Genomic DNA, 22,135 nt, shown 5'->3' with positions numbered 1-22,135 from the left:
TTACAAACCATTCTGAGAATTATTCAGTACGAGGATCCCAAGACAACTACAAGAACCGAGTACATTTGCCTCACAGAAAATTAAAAGCAGTTGGGGAGAGGTTCAAATCATAAAAAAAAAAGATATAAAAATTAAGTCTCCTACATTTTGCATTTGATAACAGAAATGATTCCTACAATCTTAACTTACTGACGGATTCTAAGTTGCTAAAAATTCAAAGACAACTTGCCCCAAAGCTGTTCAACATGTCAAATTGTCTTGCTTTAAGCAACTTGTAACATCAAACAATTACTTTAAACTTGACTGAAATATGCACAAATAAAATAGTACATTCCTTGGGGCAGTCACCAACTCCAAGATGTAGAAGCAGATAGCATTTATGAGTTAAGTGACTATAGGTAAAAATGAATTAATAATAAATAAAACCATGCCATTTTTGGTCTATCTTTGATTTTCTAATCTTGGTAGACATGAGGACAGAGGACTCCTTCTCTAAGAAGAACAGCAGTGCAAGTATTACAGTAAATGGAGGCTGACCCCTGGCTTCAGCATGGGAGCTGGGGACTGGGAGTGTGGGATTTAAGGTCCTTGTAACCCCTATAATGCAGAATACGGGTCCTTTCTTAAAGGAGGTACAGTTACTAGTCAGGCTCAGTCAACCGCTGCCATTATGGCCACAGTGCTGTCACATCATCCAGTTTCAATATAAGCTGAAATCCAGATTTTACATTAAACCTGCTAACATAATTTTTAACTGTTGCCACAGTCTCCAAAAGACTGGAGACAGCCCAAAACGTGAATTCTGTGAATTCAAAAGATTATTACACACCTGTAAAAGGCTGAGGAAGCTTTTAAAACACTGATACAGAGTGATCTCTATGACACATTAAGTAAAAAAAGACAAGGTGCAAAACAGTGTCTGCAGGTTAGTCTAGTGTCTATCGTGATGGAAAGGGGGAGAAATGTTTTTTTGCTTCTATTTTTGTAAAGAAAAAAATAGAATAAACCAAAACTAATAAATATGGTTACCCGTGAAAGTGGGGTGGGTGGGAGAAGAGAATAGGGAAGTGAGAGAGAAGAGGGAGCCTTCCAAAGCAAGACTTCTGTGCCTCCACCTTTTTCTATAGTCTTGACCTTGTAATTCCGTAAATGTTTTATCTAAGAAAAAAAATAAAATTAGATCATACTGGAAAAAAAGAAAATCCCCAAAGCAAATGAATCTAAATGAATACTGAGCAGGAAGGGATGGGGTGTGCGAGTGTCCAGCACGTCTGCCTGCTTGCTGTCCAGGCACCCCATGGTGAAGCTCACTATTGGCCTGCCACACCCACCACTTTCACAGTTCTGCAGTCAGCCCTCCCAACCAAGGGAGGGGCCTGGTGAAGAAACGCCTACACAATGAGTGAGAAAACCCAGGCCAGCTAGCTGGTATTCAGTCTAGTCCTTGATCACAAATACAGTGAATCAAACATTTAAGGAAAACCAGTAACGTGAAAGAGAAACCAAGATGAACAATGTGGTATGATCCAGAAGAAAATAGAGATAATTCTTTAACAAAAGAGATCCCTAGAAACATTCTCATTAGTAATCTTAGAAAGAATATTACAATCATTAAACAAGCATAGGCGGATATAAAGGAAAGCAATCAGAAAGAGTTGGATATTAAAAATGATTATCAAAACAAAGAACTCACCCAATAGGCAAACATAGAAAATTAAAACAAAAATGGCTAATGAACATATGAGAAATTATTTAATCTCACAAGTAATCAAAGAAATATTTAAAACTAGGTATTTTTTACCCAACAGATTGGCAAAAATAACACTGCTGTTTTAGTAATTGTCTTAGTTCGGGCTGCAACAACAAATTACCATAGACTGGGGGGCTTAAACCATCTATTTCTCACAGCTGTGGAAGCTGGAAGTCTGGTCTCAGAATGGCAGCACGGTTGGGTTCTTGGTGATGGCCCTTGTATTTGAAATGCGGAAAGCAGAGAGGAGAAGCAAGATCTTTCTTGTCTTTTCTTATAAGGGCAGAAATCCCACTCATGAGGGCTGCACCTTCACGACCTAATTATCTCCCAAAGGCCCCACTTCCTAATACCATCATATTGGAGGTTAGGGTTTCAACACAGGAATTTTGGGGAGACACACTCAGCCCATGAGAGTAATCTAATGCTGTATGATCAAATCACTCTGAAAGTGTCTTTAAATAAATCATTTCTTATGTTTCATGGTTTCTGTGCATTAGGAATTTAGCAGCAGTTTAGCTGGGCAGTTCCAACTGGGAGTGTCTCGTTCTCATGAAGCCACAGTCAATGAAGGCTTGACAGGGGCTGGAAGATCCGTTTCTATGGCTGGCACGTTGCTGCTGGAGGTCAGAGGGAGCCCTGTGTTCCTCTCCATAGATCTGCTTGAGGCCTCATGGCATGCAACTGCCTTCCTCCAGAGAGAGCAGTCCAAGAAAACAAGGCTTGTTTTGACCTCAGAAATACTATATTATACTGGACACACAGGCCAGCTCTAATTCAGTGTGGAAGGGCCAACACAAAGACAGGAAAGCTAGAGGCGAGGATCATTGGAGGCTGGCTACCACAACTGCAATATTTAGTTTTGGCAAGAATGGGAGGAAATAGTGGCCTAAAACACTATTGCTGGGTGTGTAAACTGGTGTGCCTCATTCAGAGGGTGACATGACAGTAGGTAGTAAGATTTAAAATGTACATATCTTAGCATATATTCTATGTGAAAGAAATCTGTATAAGGATTTTCACTGCAGTAGTGTTTGCAATAATAAAAAAAGGGAAAGACCTAAACATCTGTAAAGAAGAGAATAATGGATAAATGAAGGAATATTGTGGAGCAGTTAAAAAGAATGTGACTGACCATGGCAAGATTTCCAAGATATACTGCCAAGAAAACAAGCAGAAAGAAAATATACTTCTACTGACCTAACAAGAAAAAAATCTAATACATGAAAACCGATTGTGTGTGTGTGTACATGTATGAATATGACAATCTACAGGAAAGCTCAGGAAAGACAAACGTAAATATTTTGTCAGTTACTTCTGAAAACGATAAAGAGTGTGGGCAGTGGAGGCAGCACTTTACACTATAATATTGTTTGAATTTCTAACAAAAATGGCTTTAATAAACATTTAAAATCAGTAAGTAACAGACTTCGAGTGACAACCCAAAATGCTCTCTTACAGTAAGGAATATGAGCTTTAGTGGTTAGACTTTATTTTAGTTCTTCAGAGGCCCTTTCTGGCTTACTTATGGATTTCCAGTTGCTGCTACAATTTTGTGATCTCAGAGCAAGTCTGGAAAATTAAAAGAGAGCAAGGTCTCCACTTCTGAGTCTGTTTCATTTGTGATGCTGAATGGCTGTTAGACACACAGGCATTAAAATACTGGCTCTCACTGAGCCTCTCTGTTTCATCATCTGTAAAATGGGGATAAGATACACAACCTACTATACAATGCTGCTGGGATCAAACGAGACACTGAAGTCATTGGCACTGGTTAAACACTCAAATGTGGCCATTTTTAGATTAGGTCCATTCTAAATATCTTATCAGAAATAAAGCACTGTTTTGGTCAATATAAAGGATGTGACTGGATACATGCTAAGTGGATTAAACCCAATCATGACTTGTGTTGGTTTCCTCTTATTATTCCTTCAAGAGTATTTAAGGAAAAAGTACCATCTGGATCAGAGTGATGGGCATATAAGAATGTATTCGTTTGGACTATAAAATCAAAACACAATTTATCGTGTTGTAGAGGAAAAAAGAATCTTAAAAAATTATTACACAAATACCAAAGCACCCACCATATCTAGAGTAATCTATCATCAAATTACAATAAATTTATTCTCCAGAAAAGCTTAACTATAGTTAGAAAAATCATGGGTTCTAATATAAATTTTAATACCTCAACTTGAATATTCCTATCAAAGTATCTATATTCATGAAACACCTACTAAAACAGCAACCCGCACATAGGTCTATATTCTATAACCCCACAACTTGGTAGAAGGAAAGATTGAGATATATGAATGAATCTTGCCTATGTCACTAATCCATTGAATTATAGATCATTTAATGTCTCTGGGTTTGAGTTTCCTCAGTGAAAAGTAAACACTTTAGGTTAAATTATCTCTAACAACTCTTCCTACCCCAAAAGTCCATGATAGAGTGTTCTCTAGACCTCCCTTCATCTAAAGCGCTTCTTTCGCTTGTAATTTGATCAAAGCATCAGGTTAAGTTCTTGTTCATCTTGAGAATGTGATTTCCAGCAAAAGACTTACTTTAAAAAGCACTGCAACAAAAAGCAGACTATAAAATTCATCATGACAGCATCTGACCCGAAAGCAAGGTGTAAATCATTTTTGAGCAATGGCAGTAGACGGCTAATCAATCCGAGCATGTCTGAAGAGCTGGGTTTGGTTATTCCCTCGGGGATTTCACATTCACTCTTTAATCACAACAGACTACGTGCTTCTAAATGAGAAGATCCTAAAGGATTACTATACAAAGTGTACCCTAACATTAGCCCAGTTTACCGAGGGGGTCTGCACTATCAGCCCTTCTTTGCCTGAGTTACTTTTGCCTTATAGGTTTACTGTCCCTTAGGCTTTGCACATGATTGAGAATTGTTTTGTCCCATACCTTCTGTACTATCTTCAAACTTTTCTGTATAATAAAATATCTAGTAACATGCATGGAGTACCTTTGGGGCTAAAACTTTCATGGACTACATTTAAGACAATTGTGAAACTAACTTTTCAACAGTTCAACTCTACAAAAACATGCGACATTTCAATTCTACTCATTTTTCTGCTTAAAGTAAAAAGTAGAATGTATCCTTTTCATGGATAAAGTGCATCCAGTTGAGTTCCCACATTTTTATTACCATCTTTATGAAACTTCTTGTAGATCTCCAGATTTTCTCATGAAGGTTAAGAGGGTTGGTCCACTTGATCATCAAAATACTCACTGTGCCAATACCATGTAGATCAAGACAGGTTAAGAGTCAAGTCTCTCCAATTTTATGTATTTGGCCTCTATATGATGCTATGATTAACTCAAGAGTCTGAGAATTCCAGAAAAATTTCTAATATTCAAGACATATTAATAACTTTAAACGCACAAACTACTTTTTTTGAAGTTTAACTTTTTAGCAAGTAAGTGATCCTCAACAGAGTTTGACTACAACTAAAGAGAGAACATAAGACCTGTGTTTCAAGATCTTAGTACATATTTTATAATGCATGTAAATGTTTTACTGAATTGCACAGGGTGAGAATCTCTGAGAATGTACTTTTCTTGTATGAAGAGTTGAAGACTCACTTTGCAGAACATCACAAAGGCATTTAGAAGACAGGGGCTGTGTCTTTTTCACCATTGCCTCCTTCACAGTGCTATCACAATGCCTCTGTACACAAACACTTAATAAATGTTCACTAAATTTAATTGGAGAGGTTATCACAGACATAAAAACTCTTAATATAGCATATCAATACTATATAATATATAGTTACAGTTTCAAAGACAAGAACAGATACTTTGTTCAATGAGGTAGATAAAAATACTCAAAAGTAAACTCAAAAATAAAGCATTTTCTCAAGTATCCACATATTATGGATTTATAATATATCTTTGAATTTATGTAGTGTTAAATGTTTTCGTAACTCTTGTCTATTCAAGCCGTTTTCAATGTTTAGGATACATAGTAAAGATTTTTATTTAGCCTAAGTAACCACTAAAAAGATATAAGGCAAAATAATTCGTTTTATTTCTTAAATGCCTACATATTTACAATCATAAAATTTTTCATGCATTATAACTTATAGATACTACACTTTCACATTTATTAAAAATTAAAAATCTTAGGAAATCTAATTCATTACTTATGAAGAAATTAATGGCTGATCAGAAAATGTCAAATGACTATTATTAGGTTAAGATTTTATCATAATCATGAATAGTACTTAATCAGGAATACCTTCATTTTACTTTTAAAACTATTACTTACAGTTCTTAGACAAAAATCACATACTGGGGCAATAAGACTTTACTCCAAATTATAGTCACATGTGGAAGGGAGCTTTTAATTTCAGGTTTCATTATGGTCCATAGTATAAAGATATACTGTCATGAGGGTTACATGATGGATAGCCAGCAAAAGAAATACTAGCAGAGGGCAGTCAACTACCAACTAAGCATGCACTGAATCAACAGACTACTTTAGAACATGGTAAGTTCTTGATTATCGCCAGCTTTCCCATAATGTTTTGGTTCTCAAAGGTCACTAAATTTTATAATTATCTCCAAACAATTATCTTCATGGTCATTTAAGCTTTGTCTAAACAGTTGGGTGTGTTGCCAAGCAAGAACACCATCTCCTCTGCTTAACTCTGCTTCCAAAATAACTTCACTGGCACCAGAAAAATCATGATAGGAGCGAAGAGTTTTATCTGTTGGAGAAAAAAAAATAAGACTTTGCTTTTGGTAACTTAAAGAACATAAAGAGCCAGTTTTGGAATTCATTTTATATACCTGACTTATAAGTAAAAATCAACTCTTAAAAAACAAACACAAATTATTCTTTATGAAGGAAATGTGTCCTTTGAAACAAAGAAACGATTTTTCTCCTTCCATTTGTGTTTCACAATTAAAAACATAAGCCCTTCTATTACAATGAGGTTATACAGGTTTTAATTTTCAAAAATTTTTTTAATGCAATAGAATGAATAACTCAGAACCACATCTCAAATAAATACTATTCTTCAGAGTATTAAATACACACTTCATGATGAATTCTCCAGTCAAATGCTTACCGCCTGTGAGTTCTACGTGTGCTGTATCAGATCGCAATTTCCACTGCACTGTTCCAGTCTGAAAGGTGTGACTACTTGTTCTAATGGAAATGCCATCTACTTTGAGGCCAACTGACCCACACTCAAACTTCCAGGAAATATAAGCGTAAGATGATCCTTCCTTTCGGGCTAAATACACCTATAGAGTAGGAGGGGAAAAAGGACTTGTCAGAAATAACAAAATGGTATAGAAAACATATAGTCCAAGTCTTATTGTCACAGAGTACTATGTACAAATGAGTATTAAAAACCTAATTTTTCCCCACTGAGAAGATTTTTACTGCTAATGTTTTTTCATTTTATTAGCCAATTTTTCCTACAGTAACTTTTGCTCTGGAAGAAAGATATTATTTGAATACAGGTGTCTCAATTAAGTACAGCCCTAAAGGGCTGCATGCTAACCTAATTTTGGTAAATCATACTCTCTTTTAAATTAGTAAGTCTAGTTATTTAAAGTGAACTTTATGATGAATCCTGCCAAAAATGAAAAATCCTTTTAAATGCAATTATTCCTTAATTTATCTTCTTTTGTAAGTCTGGATTTTCACATAAGCTTTCGTACAATGAGATGGGCCAAATATCCTAAATCGAGAAAATACCTCAGTCAATACTAAGTAATGGCTTAAAAGGTAATTCTATGCTTGACTATCTAAACAGCACGCTCCCCATTCCTTCTTCATCAATGCCCCTTACCACTTTAAATGTATACTATTTAAGGCATCAAGCTGGCTGTTTACAGCTCATCTCCTCTCACAGTTTCATACACTCTTCAAGATGCTGAATGAAAACTGACATCTAGTCTTGGTCTTTCACAGATAACTCCATTCACCTAGGCTCAAACCCCTAGAATCTGATTCTTAAACCATTTATCCCTCAAGTCCAAACTCCCAGTTACCCAGGCGTTTCTTTGAAATAACCCCTTTCTTCATTTATACCACACTTACCACTATAGTCATAACTTTATGCTCATCTTTCTGCAACTGCCTAATTAATGTTTTCAAAATCCCACTTCCTTCATGTTACGTATCTAGTCTAGAATGTAGAGCAGGTAACTGGCTCTTGCATTAATTAAATCCAAACTCTTAGCTTTCACGGTCGTCCAGAATTTCATCCCACTGTGAACCGCCAATACTCCCTTACCCCAATGTAACATCAAGTGTACTTGTATGATCTAATTTCACCAAATCATAAGCTCTCTGAGGCACATGTTCTGGATTCATAGGAGGGTTTAATAAATAGTATTTAAGTATTAAAAATCTACATACACATACATATTCTTTTAGAAACATCTCATCTACTTCTCAGTGGCAAACAGTTGAAGTACCGTACAAAACACACCTGCCATGGAAATGTTCTACTCCATGTACTAGTCTAGTGTTTAGTCATCAAGTAAAAAACTCAATCACTGCTGGCATTCTGTTGATATTCTGTTCTACTTGGCAACCTATAGTTATTTTTCTTCCAGGTTAAATATGTCAGTTAATTTAATTTGAAAGTTTTTAGAACCAGTACGGTGGAGATTATAAAACAACTAAACAATCACTCTCGAAGGAAAATGATTTGAATTCCTTAGACTAGATATCTATAATCAACTATTGTTGTCTGGATGACAAACCTAGATATATGGGACTGTTGACTGCTCCAGTCAAGTTCAGGGTAAGCTCACTATAACATCCTCTGATGCTCACGTGCTCCCACCACATGCTCCTCTTACAGCTGTTTGTAAGGAGAACCTGGGGCTCAGGATTGCACCAATGTTCCCCGGGAGTCATTACTTTCACATATCCTAAACTACTAGCCATGTAGGCATTATCTGGAAAAGATGAGCCAAACAGAGGGGTTACTGGAAGAAAGGGGGTTGGAAGAACTAAAGGACTGGGGAAAAGTAATCTTAAGACAGAAATAAATACACTCAAATTTATGTTGCTGTACATACTTCTATGTCTTGTGTATTTTCAGAGCTCAGGAGTTTCAAATGTCCCCACAAAAGTGTGGGTATAAAATATGATAGACTAAAGTCAGGTTAACTTCAAATTTCTAGCTTACCCCAAGAATTGCCTTAATTATACCATGGGTCTGGAACAGAACATGGTTTTAACTATCACAGAAGATTTGTAATAGCTGTCAAACCCATCTGAGAGAACTGCTTGTCCTTAAGACACATTTTTCATTCCTAAAGACATCAGCTTTTAAGAGTCTAAAAAGTTAAAGGATAAGATGGAATTCATCATTGAATTCTTAAATGCTTAAAATAAACATTCAAACATATTGTGAGGGCCAGCCTGGTGGTGCAGCGGTTAAGTTTGCACGTTCCACTTCTCAGTGGCCCGGGGTTCGCCGGTTCGGATCCCAGGTGTGGACACGGCACTGCTTGGCAAAAGCCATGCTGTGTTAGGCGTCCCACATATAACGTAGAGGACGATGGGCATGGATGTTAGCTCATGGTCAGTCTTGCTCAGAAAAAGAGGAGGATTGGCAGTAGTTAGCTCAGGGCTAATCATCTTCTTCTTCATCAAAAAAAAATAAATAAAATAAAGTGGATTTCTTCTAGACATCAAATATTTAAAAAAAAACATATTGTGAGCAAATAAAAGGTCTCTTAGGCTAAAGAAACAATATATGGAAATAAAACAGACCCTATTTATATTGAAAATTCATGTCATCCTTTCCACGTAATGTATTCTGACTGTACTATTTTAACCAACTTACTTTAACTCAGCATTTTTAAAGGTGGTAGGAAGTTACCAAGAATATGTATACTCACTTTGGTAATTTGAAATGTACCAAAACAATAGGATTTATATAAACCTCCAATTGTGGTCCTGCCTATGTGTAATACCAACAGAACCAGTAATTATAATTTATTCAAGTGGAAAAAAATACTTTATAACCTCTCAAATATTCAATTGTTTGGTCTAGATGAAAAGAAAAAAGTACTTTTATAACTGTTGATTGTTCCTAACTTCTTGAGTTATCTTAGACAAATTTTTGCCTGTTGGCTTTTTTAATTCATAGGTGTAATTTATTTTGTTCAGTCCTACATGCTTGGTTTTGCAATTTGTGAGACTACTAAGAGATGAGTATTGCTACCCTACTTTAGCACTAGTGATAGTAAAATCAGAAGTCATGGAGTTTTTTTCTATAGACTGAAATCTATACACCACACCCTCCCCGTCATGACCCACCCTTACCTTCGTTGGGCATCTCTAAGGACACACAGGCATACCACAATCCATGGGTGGGAACAAGACCAGTGTCTATGGCTTAAGGTCTAAGTGATATCATTCACAATGCACACACTGAAACTTGTCTTTTGGGTTGTGGCTGTAACCACTATTTTCAAGACTGAGAACAATTAGCATATCAGCTTCTTCGTGTACACAGTCTACAAAAGATCTTCACTTAAAGATTTTCTGATTACTACATGCCAGGCTGGTCCGCCCATTGCTGTGGTTTCTTAGAAGTTCAATTTGTACTGCACTGTTTGAAGTCATTCTTTAGTATGTTCTTAAAATTATTCTTCTGCTTAGACTGCTAAGATTAACTCTAATTGAGTTCACCATACAGCAGATACCTTGCAGTCAGGCATTCCTACAGGTATCCAGCAGAGTAGTTGCATTTCAAGAGATTTTAATTCAATGCTGGTAAACTGGTATTGCTCATGAATCTTATTTTTGGTTATTCCCTTTTATCACTGAGATCAAACATGAATCATTGTCAGTTCCCAGTGAATTTAAATCTTTCTATACTATGCTGCTGATTTATTCCATTTGCAGCCTCTGGAATTACTCCGGATCATAGTGTGATCTTGTCCTTCCCTTGCCTAACTCCTTCATGGTTTCCTATTACATATTTGCAAGGTAATGCAAGTCCCTGGGACCTGACAACTGTTTACCTTTCTAACTTCCCACTATTATCCTCCACAACATTCCCTACTACTTACTCTTCCCTGAATATATCCGATGTTTCTCATCTCAGAGCTTTTGCACATGCTATTTCTCATGCCCCAGAACACCCTCCCCTTCCACATCCTGTCTCCACACTGTGAAACTCTCCCTCTGCCTCCTCCTCCAAAAGCCTGCTCCGATATTACTACTTCTGCAAGGCCGCCTCTGACTCAAGAAGGGACAGTGGCTCTTCCCTCTGTCTTCTCTCCCGTAGTATCCTTTACAGACCCATATTCTTCTAGCACTTACCTCATTAAATAGTTGGGCCACATGTCTTTCTCCTATATTGGTCTATGCTCACCTTCACTTACCATTACATCCTAAGTACAAAGCACAATGTCTGACAATGTGCATGTTTACTGAATGACTTAAATGATTCAATTCTTGACATAATGCCATGCACCAAAAAGTGCTAAAATGACTCCAGTGCCAAAGAGAATGATGAAACTACTCAAAAATAAAAAAATATTTAAGAACATCCAAGGGACACAGTCTGAACGAAGGCAGAGTATCCACGGTGCTCTACACAGCCCTAGGGGAGTGGAGAATTCATGTCATATACACTCACTCATTCTTTCTTATATTCACCAATCTTTACTAAACATTTATTATGTATCAGGCACTAAGCTAGATAAATGAATACTGACAGTACAAAAGTGGGTAGAAAAAGACAAGGTCTCAGCCAGGGAACGTTTACAATGTAGTAGGAGAGAGACAATCTATTCTCACACACAGTTGTTGAATAAATGTCACAAAGGAGAGGTAAACGGTGCAGAGTCGATAAAGGGGGAAATGGATCCAGTTAACTAGCACTGGAGGGAGTGAGGCTTAAGCCAAGCTCTATGGATAAGTTAATCTAACAAACAAGACAGTAAACGAGGTTGTGTGCAGAGGGTAGAAAGGCAGTGCAGCTGCAATGTAGAGAGGAAGGGAGTAGCAGGGTGCAAGACAAGGCCAGGGAGGGTGGCAAGGCCCAGACTTGGAAGAGATTTGAACTGTTTCTTATCCTAAGAGCACTTGGTAATGATTGGGGTTTTGAAAACGTTTTCCTGGCTATAGCACGGAGAACATCTTTGAAGGGACCAGGGCAGGCACAGGGAGACTACTTAGGAAGCTATTAATATCACTTTTGTCAAAGTGTTATCACTTGCCTCCTAAAAAACATCCTGGTCTTCTTGATTTAGCTTTTCATATTCCTTTCCATCCAGACATCACTGGATAATGTATTTGCTAAGTAGTAAAACTTAGTGAGTCTCGGTGCTCCTGGGAGGCTACCTCTCCGAGAGGGTGAAGAATCTGTTCTAACGATCTGACAGCAGGCTGTATGTGATCTGTCACGATTCCAGGTGTGAGGGGAAATAGGCTTCTACTATCTAGAAACTCGGGACATGCTAGTACTAACAGAACTAAAAATACTGATTTAGGTGGAAAACTCAAGTTTTAATGGTAATACATTATTTCTGAGTTATTAGTCTCTACAAGTGTAGTTAAGATTCTAGTGTTTTTCTTCATTTGGTACTAAATATTGTAACTGGAAATAGATTCATTCAACTTTTAAAAACCAGTGCCCTTCGTAAAAGTATATTAAGGTATACACTTTACTTGAGTAGGGGCCTGATTTTATTTAATGGCTTTCACATCTCATTTACATTATTTAAATCTTTGTCATACAATAGACCCTCTCTGGCCACAATGTTCTATTTAGAGGTCTCAAAACATGCCATGTACTCCATGCTTTTTCCCTGCTGTTCCCTTGCCTTATAAACACCTACTCACCCTTCAGCGTCAGCTCAAATGTCGCCTGCTCGGTGGAGCTTTGCCCAACTCCCACAGCCAGAGCTAATTACTCCCTCCTTGGTGTTTCCATAGCAATGTGTTTATATCCTTATTATAGCACTCTGCATTGTGGTTAAGATGGCTGCTTATGCTCCAGTTTCCCCTGTTAGACTGGGAGGGCAGAAACCGTGTCTTCATTTTTTAATCCATATAGCTGAGAACAATGCCTGGCACAACAGGCACTCAGTAAATGTTTGCTGATGAACAAACGAGTGACTCAGACAAAGAAGAAACGTGCCCTAGAGTAGACCTGTTTTTCAGCACACCACATCTTCGCAGCACATCATTATTTTCTCTGTCATTACTTTCTCCATTAACACTGCTAGTTAGGAAGAAAGGCATGTTTTTCTTCTTCAGTTTAGCAAGTAAAGACTAGACCTTGGATGAAAAACATGTCTGTCTTATCCTGCTTTCTGTTCAGAGGAATTTTTAGGCTAAGGACAGACTTTCAGAAAAAGTTCATCCTTTCTCATCAACTATATAATCAATTATAGATACACACATCTTAAATTATTTTTAATGCCCTTCTTTAACTAAAGAAAATTCCTAAATCTACAATTTTAATAATCCTCTAAGTTATTCTTGGTTTAATACAAAAAGATCACCAAGATACAAGCCAAGGTAAGTTCAGAACAAAAACTAACGATTGGGAAAAAAAATAAAGCAGAGGTCATATCTCTATAAGTCTTTTGTACTCTGATGCCTAGTACAGTGATAAGGCTATGGAAGATGCTCATAAACACTAGCAGCTGTTCATCTGTGACTCAGTTTTTAATCTATCCTATATATTTCACAAGTGAACAATTTCTCTTCCCACTCAACCATCTTGGCAAGTTAACTTTAAAAGCTCCCTAGAAGTTCACTGACTCCTATGAAAATCTATCAATAATACGGTTAGATCTGTTGAGGTCATGTGACCAGCTCTGAGTTTATTTTTGGTGTGTGTCTAAGGGGTATGGCAGTTTAAAAGCAAAGGCTCTTGCTTGTTACAGGTAACATGTAATAACAATGTGTAAGCTGGTACAAGTGAACTACTATAGTCCTAGAATCCATTTCCTTCTTTATTTTTTAGGACACAGAAGAAATAATTAGTATCGCTGCTCAATCATCTACATTCTTTTGAAATGAAAGCATGTTAGATGGTTAGCTCTTGGGATTTTGGACTAAAGCTGTTATACTCCCTAACAGCCTTGCATTTAGTAGTCAATTAATACATATCTTGTGAAGGAATTAAATAACAACATATTTTATACATTCAGGCAAAAACTAGTCACATGGGTTGGTCGTACACTTGACTATTGTTCCCCCAAAAGAATTAAATTCAGCCTCTTTGATGAAACTGGATACTTCCTTGAAATAAACGTGAATTTGTAATGGACTTTTGATTAAACATTGGGAGCAAGATTTTCTTGCATAGCTTTAAGGATTACTGAAAGCAGTTTTGATCTACCAGTGTTCACATTATGCACAACTGAAAAATGAAGCCAATCCATATTTGCTTAAACAACAACAAAGGTTTTAAAGTTTCATGTGTTAAGTTACCATGTTCCAGTCTGTTTCAACTTTTCTGAATATGGATTCCATTTTCCACACACCACTCTCCCATCCAGAAATGGTTTGATTATTATTTGAAACTCGGACATATTGATCTTTCACAATATTATAACAAAGGTGGAGCTCTTTAGAAATCTTCTCATTTTCAGAAGGGATGAATACGTTTTCTTTTCTCTTAAAAAGAAAGCAGAATTAGTTTTTCAAGGGAAAAAATATATAAATACAAAGAGGAACTGTTAAGTTTAGTGGTAAGACATTCTTTCAACTTGAAAATGAAAAATTGGTGCTACTGGAAAATTCAAAAAATATTTTATATGTTAAATATGATCAGAATGATGCTAATATAGCACGAAACATTATTAGACAGAAAACAAGAAGTATGAACTATGGCTCTGACTAAAATTTCTGTGATTTTGTGTTCAACCTGAATTCATTTATTTTTCTTTATTTCCACTACCCGCACCATCTCCTAATTGGACTACTGCAACTGTCTCCCAAAGCTGACTCCTGCTTTAACTCTTACCTCTCCTATCCATGCTCCAGATAGTAATGGAAGTGATTCTTTAAAAATGTAAACTGGAATACATCACTTTCCTGTTTAACTCACTCCATTGACTTCCCACTATACTTAAGCTCTAAACCTTTACCAAGGCTAACAGGGCTCTATATGGCCTATCCGCTGCCTACTTCTCCAATGTTTATTAAACATTGGGTACTAGATATTAAACAATGTAAAAACTTATAATGTATAAGACTCAATATGCAGAATGCAAAACATCTTAGAGACAGAAAGAGAAAAATATTTATAAATGTATAAACAAGAAGATAATTCCCTAGTAGAATCTGTCATTACTGCCAAAAAGGTAAGAACAGAGTTTATTATTTTTAGAAATTTATTTTATAGTTATGAATCAGTATACTACACTTCAAAAAAGTATGTAACAGTACTTCTCAATTCTTTTCTTCTCTTTTTTTATCAAAGATATTTCAGAGCACTGACATAAACCAAATGGAGTTAAAATTTTAAAGTAGCATTATCTACTATTTTACAAAAGATAACTAATTACCAAAGGGAAAAGAAAAAATATATGCTACTGAACATATCATGTATGCAACTGAACAATCTAGAATAACATTCATATTTCATAAAATCTTTTTAATCTAAGATTAAGATAAAACTTTTCTTTCTGGAATGATACCACCAATGTTACCTTCTTTTTCCAACTGTTTTTAAGGTACAGTTTGGTGATTTTTTTAGGACTGACATTTTTCAATTTAATTTTAAAACAAACATGTATTTCTAAAGAGAAAAATGATTTTTTTTTAAGTCCATGGCCCTAATGTGGTCTCCAGTAATTGAGAAATTTAAAAAATCTTCACAAGGGAAAACAATTTGGGCATATGACCCAGTTCATATTTTTAAAGTTTAATCAATTTATATGCCATGCAAGAGGAAGCACATATATCCATATAAAGAAGAAGAAATGAAGACCTAAATAATATCCACGTTTTAAATTGAACACAGCTGTGAATTAAATTAGCTCTTTAAAATTGGCTTCATTTAGATTTATACTTGTAACTTGCACTGCATCAGCAGTGATTTGAATTATTTGTTGAATTTAGATCTCGTAACTCTATAGCTGAACCAACACTTCCAACTGCCTGCTAAAGATGATGAGATAAGTTAAAAAGCAAACATAAAGTTTACTGGGAATAATTCACTGCTTTTGGACATATTCCTTTATTAGAGAAATGAGTTACAACAACAGGAAATTTAGAAAAAGTAGATATAAAACTTTAGTTTGGAACTGTGTGATATCGATACTGTGCTGGATTATTTTCCTTTCAAGCATTTTTTATTACGTATCTTCTTAGACATTTATATCAAATACTTTCTAGTGAGTCAACTGTAAACTCCCGAGGGGCGAGGGACAGTTTACTTTACTTTCTTTTTTTGTTCGGTTTTTTTTAAAGATTTTATTTTTCCTTTTTCTCCCCAGTGCTCCCCGGTACATAGCTGTATATTTTTAGTGGTGGGTCCTTCTAGTTGTGGCATGTGGAATGCCACCTCAGCACGGCCTGATGAGTGGTGCTATGTCTGTGGCCCAGGATCCGAACCGGCGAAACCCTGGGCCGCTTAAGTAGAGCGCACAAACTCGGCCAGAGGGCCAGCCCCATTATTCTACTTTCTTAACGTCCATTACAGAGCACATTGCTTTTCACCTAGCCCCTAACTACAAAAATTATATTTCCAGTGTTCATTATTTAATTTTGGGAGGTTAATCAAAAGAAAATATCTTAAAATAAGTTTGACAATAGTAATCACACCAACAATTTCTAGCCAATACCAGATGTATGCAAGAATATAACAAGAAATAAATACCATCAGCTGAATTACCCAGATTCTATTATTTTTCCCACTGTACTTTATAAAGGTTCAATATGGAAAAACAAAAAACGAAAAAAGGTACAACTGGGCTCTTTTAAATGCATTAAAATGTTATTTTGAAAGACATGAAGAGGCACGTCACAAAAGAGGATACCCAAAAGTTTAAAGAACAGGCATTCAACTTCATTAGTCATCACCAAAATGCCAATTAAAATCATAGTGTACTACTACTATCTACCATCAGAACTGCTAAAATGAAACAGAGAGATAATACCAACTGTAGGCAAAAATGTGAAAAAAATCTCATACACTGTTGGTGAAAGTGTAAACTGGCCCAACCACTTTGGAAAATTGGCAGTATCTACTAAAGCTGAACATACTCATACTGTATCACCTAGCAATTCACTTCTAGGAATATACTTATCTGAAAGGCATCAACACATTCATCGAAAACACGTATATGAATGTTCACAGCAGCACAGTTTTTAACAGCCAAAATCTAGAAACAACTCAAATACCCATCAATAGTGACACTAATAAATTGCAGTATATTCACTCAATGGTATATTATACAGCAATGAAAATAAACATACCATAAACATGCAGCAACAAGTATGAATCTCACTTTCAAAAAGGTTGAGAGGAAGAAACCATTTACAAAAGAGTATAATTATGAGATTCCATTTACATAAAGCACAATAACAGGCAAAACTAATCTATGATGTTAAAACTAGGATAATGGTTACTCTTAGGGGAGGAAGGCAGTGACTGGAAGGGAACTCATGGTTATTTCTGAGGTTCTGGTAGTCTATTTCTTATTCTGGTTGGTGGCTACATGGGTGCTCAATCTGTAAAAAATTTGTCAAGCCATACACTTACAATTTGTGCATTTTTCTGTATGTACTTCAGTAAAAGTTATACTGCGCTAAAAATTTAGATAAGGTAAAAAATAGAAAAATCCCATTTTAATGTCCTTTGTTAACTCTTGTATGTGACTATACTATGTCAATCAACCATTGGTTCTCTTCAAATGTCTACATTTTTAAATAATTACTCTGAAAAGTTAATTGAAAGGTCATGGCCAATGCATTTTTCTGTAAGTAAAGAGCACAGTACAGGAAGCAGGAAAGTGAGAAGATGATGATGCTATAATGCATTAAATACCTCTAGACCCATTTCACCTCGGGCTACTCTCCAAGCCACTGACCCAGATATTCTTCCACCAAATTCTCCAGGTTTAGGGGTTTTGGGAGATATAAATTCAACAAGCTCCACAATTATCCTCTGGAGAAGTTCTTTTCTTCTGTTTTCTGACAAAGATATTTGCCTCTGTAATTCATATTTTTAAAAAAGTCATTAAGAATAGGGGAATGTAGAAGTCCATCTCTAAGTAAGAATAAAAGTAAAACATTTGTATTTTAAGGGGATCTTGAAAGAAGTAACCGACCTTTTTCATACATATAATTACTTGGAAAATAAACAGGACATTGGAAACTTAGAATAATTTAACAAATTTTATGTTAAGAAATCATTCAACAGCCATACCCAACTATCCATGACTTTTACTGTCCTAGATTTAAAATGGAGGTAGCAACTTCTGTTTCTGGTTATGATAGACTAGCTTGTGTCAGACCAACTGTCCTGATGAAAAAAGCAGGGGAAAATACACACACACATACAAAAACCTGTTTGAATGCAACAGAAAGCTACCAAGGTAGCCAGAGCTGAAGCAGGTAAGATCCAAGAAAAGAAATGAATTGAGGTAAACCAAACATACTGCACCTCTTCTCCCTTCCAGGTATTTGCCAATTATTAAGTGGCATGAGGAAGAGAGGCTGAGAAGCCAAGTAGGAAATGGATGTCAAAGTGCTGACAGACAAAGAAGAATTTTTAGCAGAATCACAGTGGTGTGGTGTAAATAACCTGGAGTTCAGAGCCACCCAAGGTGAGGGGCTCTAGTAAATACTCCAGGTTTTCAGCTTGCTCAGGATCTCTGAAGGGCCACAGGTTAGAAGTAAGGTGAAATTCCAGAGACTGAAACCTCACCTTGAATCTCAATCACTGTCTGGATTAAGGGGATACATCCTATTCTAATCACTTGCCAGAAGCAAAATTAGTTGTCCATTTTTTAAATTACGAAAAACAAAGCAACGCCCCCTACAGTAAAAAATTTCAATACTACCAAAGGGGTATAAAATAAAAACTGATTCTTCCCTCTTGGACCTCCAGTTCCTCTTGTCAGAAGTAGTCATCGTTAACAATTTCCTGTGCATTGTTTTAGAAATTTTCAGGCTTAGACAAGTGTGGGTAATTATAGTCAACATACAATTACTTTGATAAATAAGATAACATACTTTTTATGTCAAGTATTACATACATTGAAATTTCATTTACCTGAACTTTGGGACGCGACAATGAGTCCTTAAAATTTTCAATGAACAAAAAGACATTTAACATATTAAGATATTTTTTGCTTGCAAAATAATGCTACTATTTTAAGAATTTCAATGGGTTAAAAATTGGCTATTCTTGATTAAATAAAAAATTTAAATGTCCTGTTAAAAATAACAAATGCCCATCACAAACCTGCTTATTAAGTCCATTAATAGTTTCTCGAAGTAATTCTTCTTTAATCTCAGTTCTTCTGGAGATTACCTCTTCATGTTTACAAGAATATCGCCAAGTGACATCAACCACCTCAAATTATAGAATACAAATATTTAACAAGATTACAACCATCAACCTTAATTTGCTAACTAGAATGTACGTAATTCTTAAGTAGTATTTTTAAAATGCTATCCTTTAAAATTTTAAAAACTGTGGGGAAAAATCAAAGAGAATATGCTTTTTATTCATTTTCAAACAGGTATAGTTCCAAGAAAGACTGTGATAAGATGATGAAATTTTCAGAACATTTAGCTTTTTATTTATTTTTTTAATTTTAATTAATTTATTTATTTAAAGATTTCAGTTTTTTCCTTTTTCTCCCCAAAGCCCCCCGGTACATAGTTGTATACTCTTCGTTGTGGGTCCTTCTAGTTGTGGCATGTGGGACGCTGCCTCAGCATGGTTTGATGAGCAGTGCCATGTCCGCGCCCAGGATTCGAACCAACGAAACACTGGGCCGCCGGCAGCAGAGTGCGCGAACTTAACCACTCGGCCACGGGGCCAGCCCTACATTTAGCTTTTTAAAACTCATCTACAAGACTGATTTCACAAAATTCAACAAATAACAACTCTTTTGATTTTCATTATATTAAATTTATATTATAGATCTGATTTTTGACAAAGGTGCAAAGACAATTCAATGGAGAAAGGATAATGTTTTGAATAAATGGTGCTAGAACAATTCATAATAGTCCATTGCAATATGATGAACTTCAATCCACACCTTGGACTATCTACAAAAACTCACTCGAAATGGATCACAGATCCAAATGTAAAACAAAGAGTATAAAACTTCTAAAAGAAAATCATTGTGGCTTGGGCTTGGCAAAAATTTCTTAGGTACAGCATCAAAAAGAACGATCTGTAAAAGAACAAATTGATAAACTGGACTTCATCAATTTCTCCTCTTCAAGTCACAGGGAGAATGAAAAGATAGGCCATAGACAGGGAGAAAATCTTTGTAAAGTATATATTCAATAAAGAACCCTCAAAACTCAACAGTAAGAAAATGAGCAACCCAACTGAAAAAAAAAAGGCAAAGACCTATGGACAACAAACGAACACATAAAACGACGCTCAGCATTATTTGTCATTAGGGAAATGCAAATGAAAACCACAATGAGATACCACTACACATAGATTTATTGAAAGGGCTAAAATTTAAAACTCAGATCATACTACGCATTGAAAAGGATATGGAGAAACTGGGAACTCTTATACACTGCTGGTGAGAATGTAAAATAGTTTAGCAGTTCCTTAAAAAGTTAAATATACACCTGCCATATGATCCTGTCATTCCACTTTCAGGTATTTATCAAAGAAAAGAGAAATCGTATACCCATATCCATTTAAAGACTTGTGCCTGAATGTTCATAGCAGCTTTACTTGAAACAGTAAAAAACTGGAAAGTACCCAGATGTCCATCAACAGGTAAATGGATAAACAAACTATGATAGATCCATACAGTGGAATATTACTCAGAAATAAAAAGAATAAACTACTCATACATGAAAACAATGGATGAATCTCAAAATAATTATGCTAAGTAAAAGAAACCAGACCCCCCCAAATTAAAGAATACACATTATATGATTCCATTTATGTAAAACTCCAGAAATACAGATTAATCTATTGTCACAGAAAGCAGATCCGTGGTTGCCTGGAGAGGAGCAAGAAGGTGGGATGACAAGGGGACGTGAGGAAACTTCCAGGGATAGTGGAGCAGAGATGACTTCATAGGTGTATACAAATGACAAAATTTATTAAATTGTACACTTTAAATACATACTGCTTATTGCATGTCGATTATGCCTTCAAGAGCTGTCAAAAAAGGGGAAAAATTATACATTATCCTTAGAAAAATTTTTTTCTTCTTATGTCCTACCTCATCTTTAGAAAATGCTATGACATAGGAAAGTTTCTTGCCCCACCCTATTTCATAAAGGAGTGGTTTGTCACAGACATCTTCACAGGCATCACAGTGCAGCCACCGCTGCTGAGAAGGAGAAAAGACTTCTGTCCAGACATGGTCTACTCAAAGGAGAGACAAGAAAGCAACAGAAAAAAAGAAAAGTTAAGTTTATAAAACCGGAATGACTTCCAATAACTATATACAAACTCCTAAGAATCACATAATAATTTATTGTATTTTAAATTTTAGTTAATAAGATTGAGCATTTTGTGGCATACAATACTCTACAACACTTGTTTTAATTTCTCTCTTTGAAATCTTAAAAATGTTTTTGGTCTAGCTCCTTTATAATGCAGTCAGTTTTAGGCTTAACTAAAAATTATGTGAGCTATAACTCTAAGAAAGGTAAACATACTGAACAACAGCATCAAAACCAGGGCTTAGGTTGCTAATGTGAAGGAGTTAATGCCACTTTTGAAACTGCAGTCTCTCTCAACTTTCAAGACCCAGAAGCAGCAAGAGGTCTAACAATTGATGTTCTATGTTTGATTGTAAGGCAATAATTTATAAGTGAAGGTTTTATTTCATTCTTAAAAAACAACAAAAACATGAGTAAAAATCTAAGAACAAGGAAAACAACTTTTTAACCTGGAAACAACATGAGTCATTTCTAAATAGGCACAATATAAATTTCGTGACTTTTATGACGTATTTTCTATGTTGAGATTTAAAATTATTAAATCTTTCATACTAATCCATACAAAAATGAACATTTCTACAGCACATTATTACACATGTTCTTATATATACAGAAACAGCATTACTAAAAATGTCATGGTTAAATGATTAACAAAAGAATATTTATAGTACAAAGTAACAGGCAAAATGCTAGGTGTACTACAAAAATCTTGTGATCCCCACAAAAAATCTGTAAGGTTGGTATTACTG

The 22,135-nt window shown here is 35.7% G+C and overlaps 1 protein-coding gene across 2 annotated transcripts in view; it reads right to left on the bottom strand.

The window, feature by feature from the left end:
* Nucleotides 1-5,776: 5,776 nt before the first annotated feature.
* Nucleotides 5,777-22,135, bottom strand: part of NGLY1 (N-glycanase 1) — a 56,219-nt gene continuing 39,860 nt past the window's right edge. Inside the window, exons 7-12 of one of the 2 annotated variants that reach the window (XM_046680471.1) lie at nucleotides 21,161-21,306; nucleotides 19,195-19,305; nucleotides 17,773-17,937; nucleotides 14,208-14,393; nucleotides 6,844-7,021; nucleotides 5,777-6,480 (exon numbers count right to left, since the gene is read on the bottom strand). In XM_046680471.1, the coding sequence (XP_046536427.1) occupies nucleotides 6,305-6,480; nucleotides 6,844-7,021; nucleotides 14,208-14,393; nucleotides 17,773-17,937; nucleotides 19,195-19,305; nucleotides 21,161-21,306 (962 nt within the window). In that variant the 3' untranslated portion in view covers nucleotides 5,777-6,304. The remainder of the gene's footprint in view (nucleotides 6,481-6,843; nucleotides 7,022-14,207; nucleotides 14,394-17,772; nucleotides 17,938-19,194; nucleotides 19,306-21,160; nucleotides 21,307-22,135) is intronic. The other variant, XM_046680478.1, reaches the window with a different exon arrangement.

The sequence above is a fragment of the Equus quagga genome, chromosome 1, assembly GCF_021613505.1.
Source record: "Equus quagga isolate Etosha38 chromosome 1, UCLA_HA_Equagga_1.0, whole genome shotgun sequence".
In the NCBI taxonomy this organism is placed as follows: domain Eukaryota; kingdom Metazoa; phylum Chordata; class Mammalia; order Perissodactyla; family Equidae; genus Equus; species Equus quagga.
Note: the sequence above shows the minus strand (reverse complement) of the source record. Positions and strands in the feature narration are given on the sequence as shown.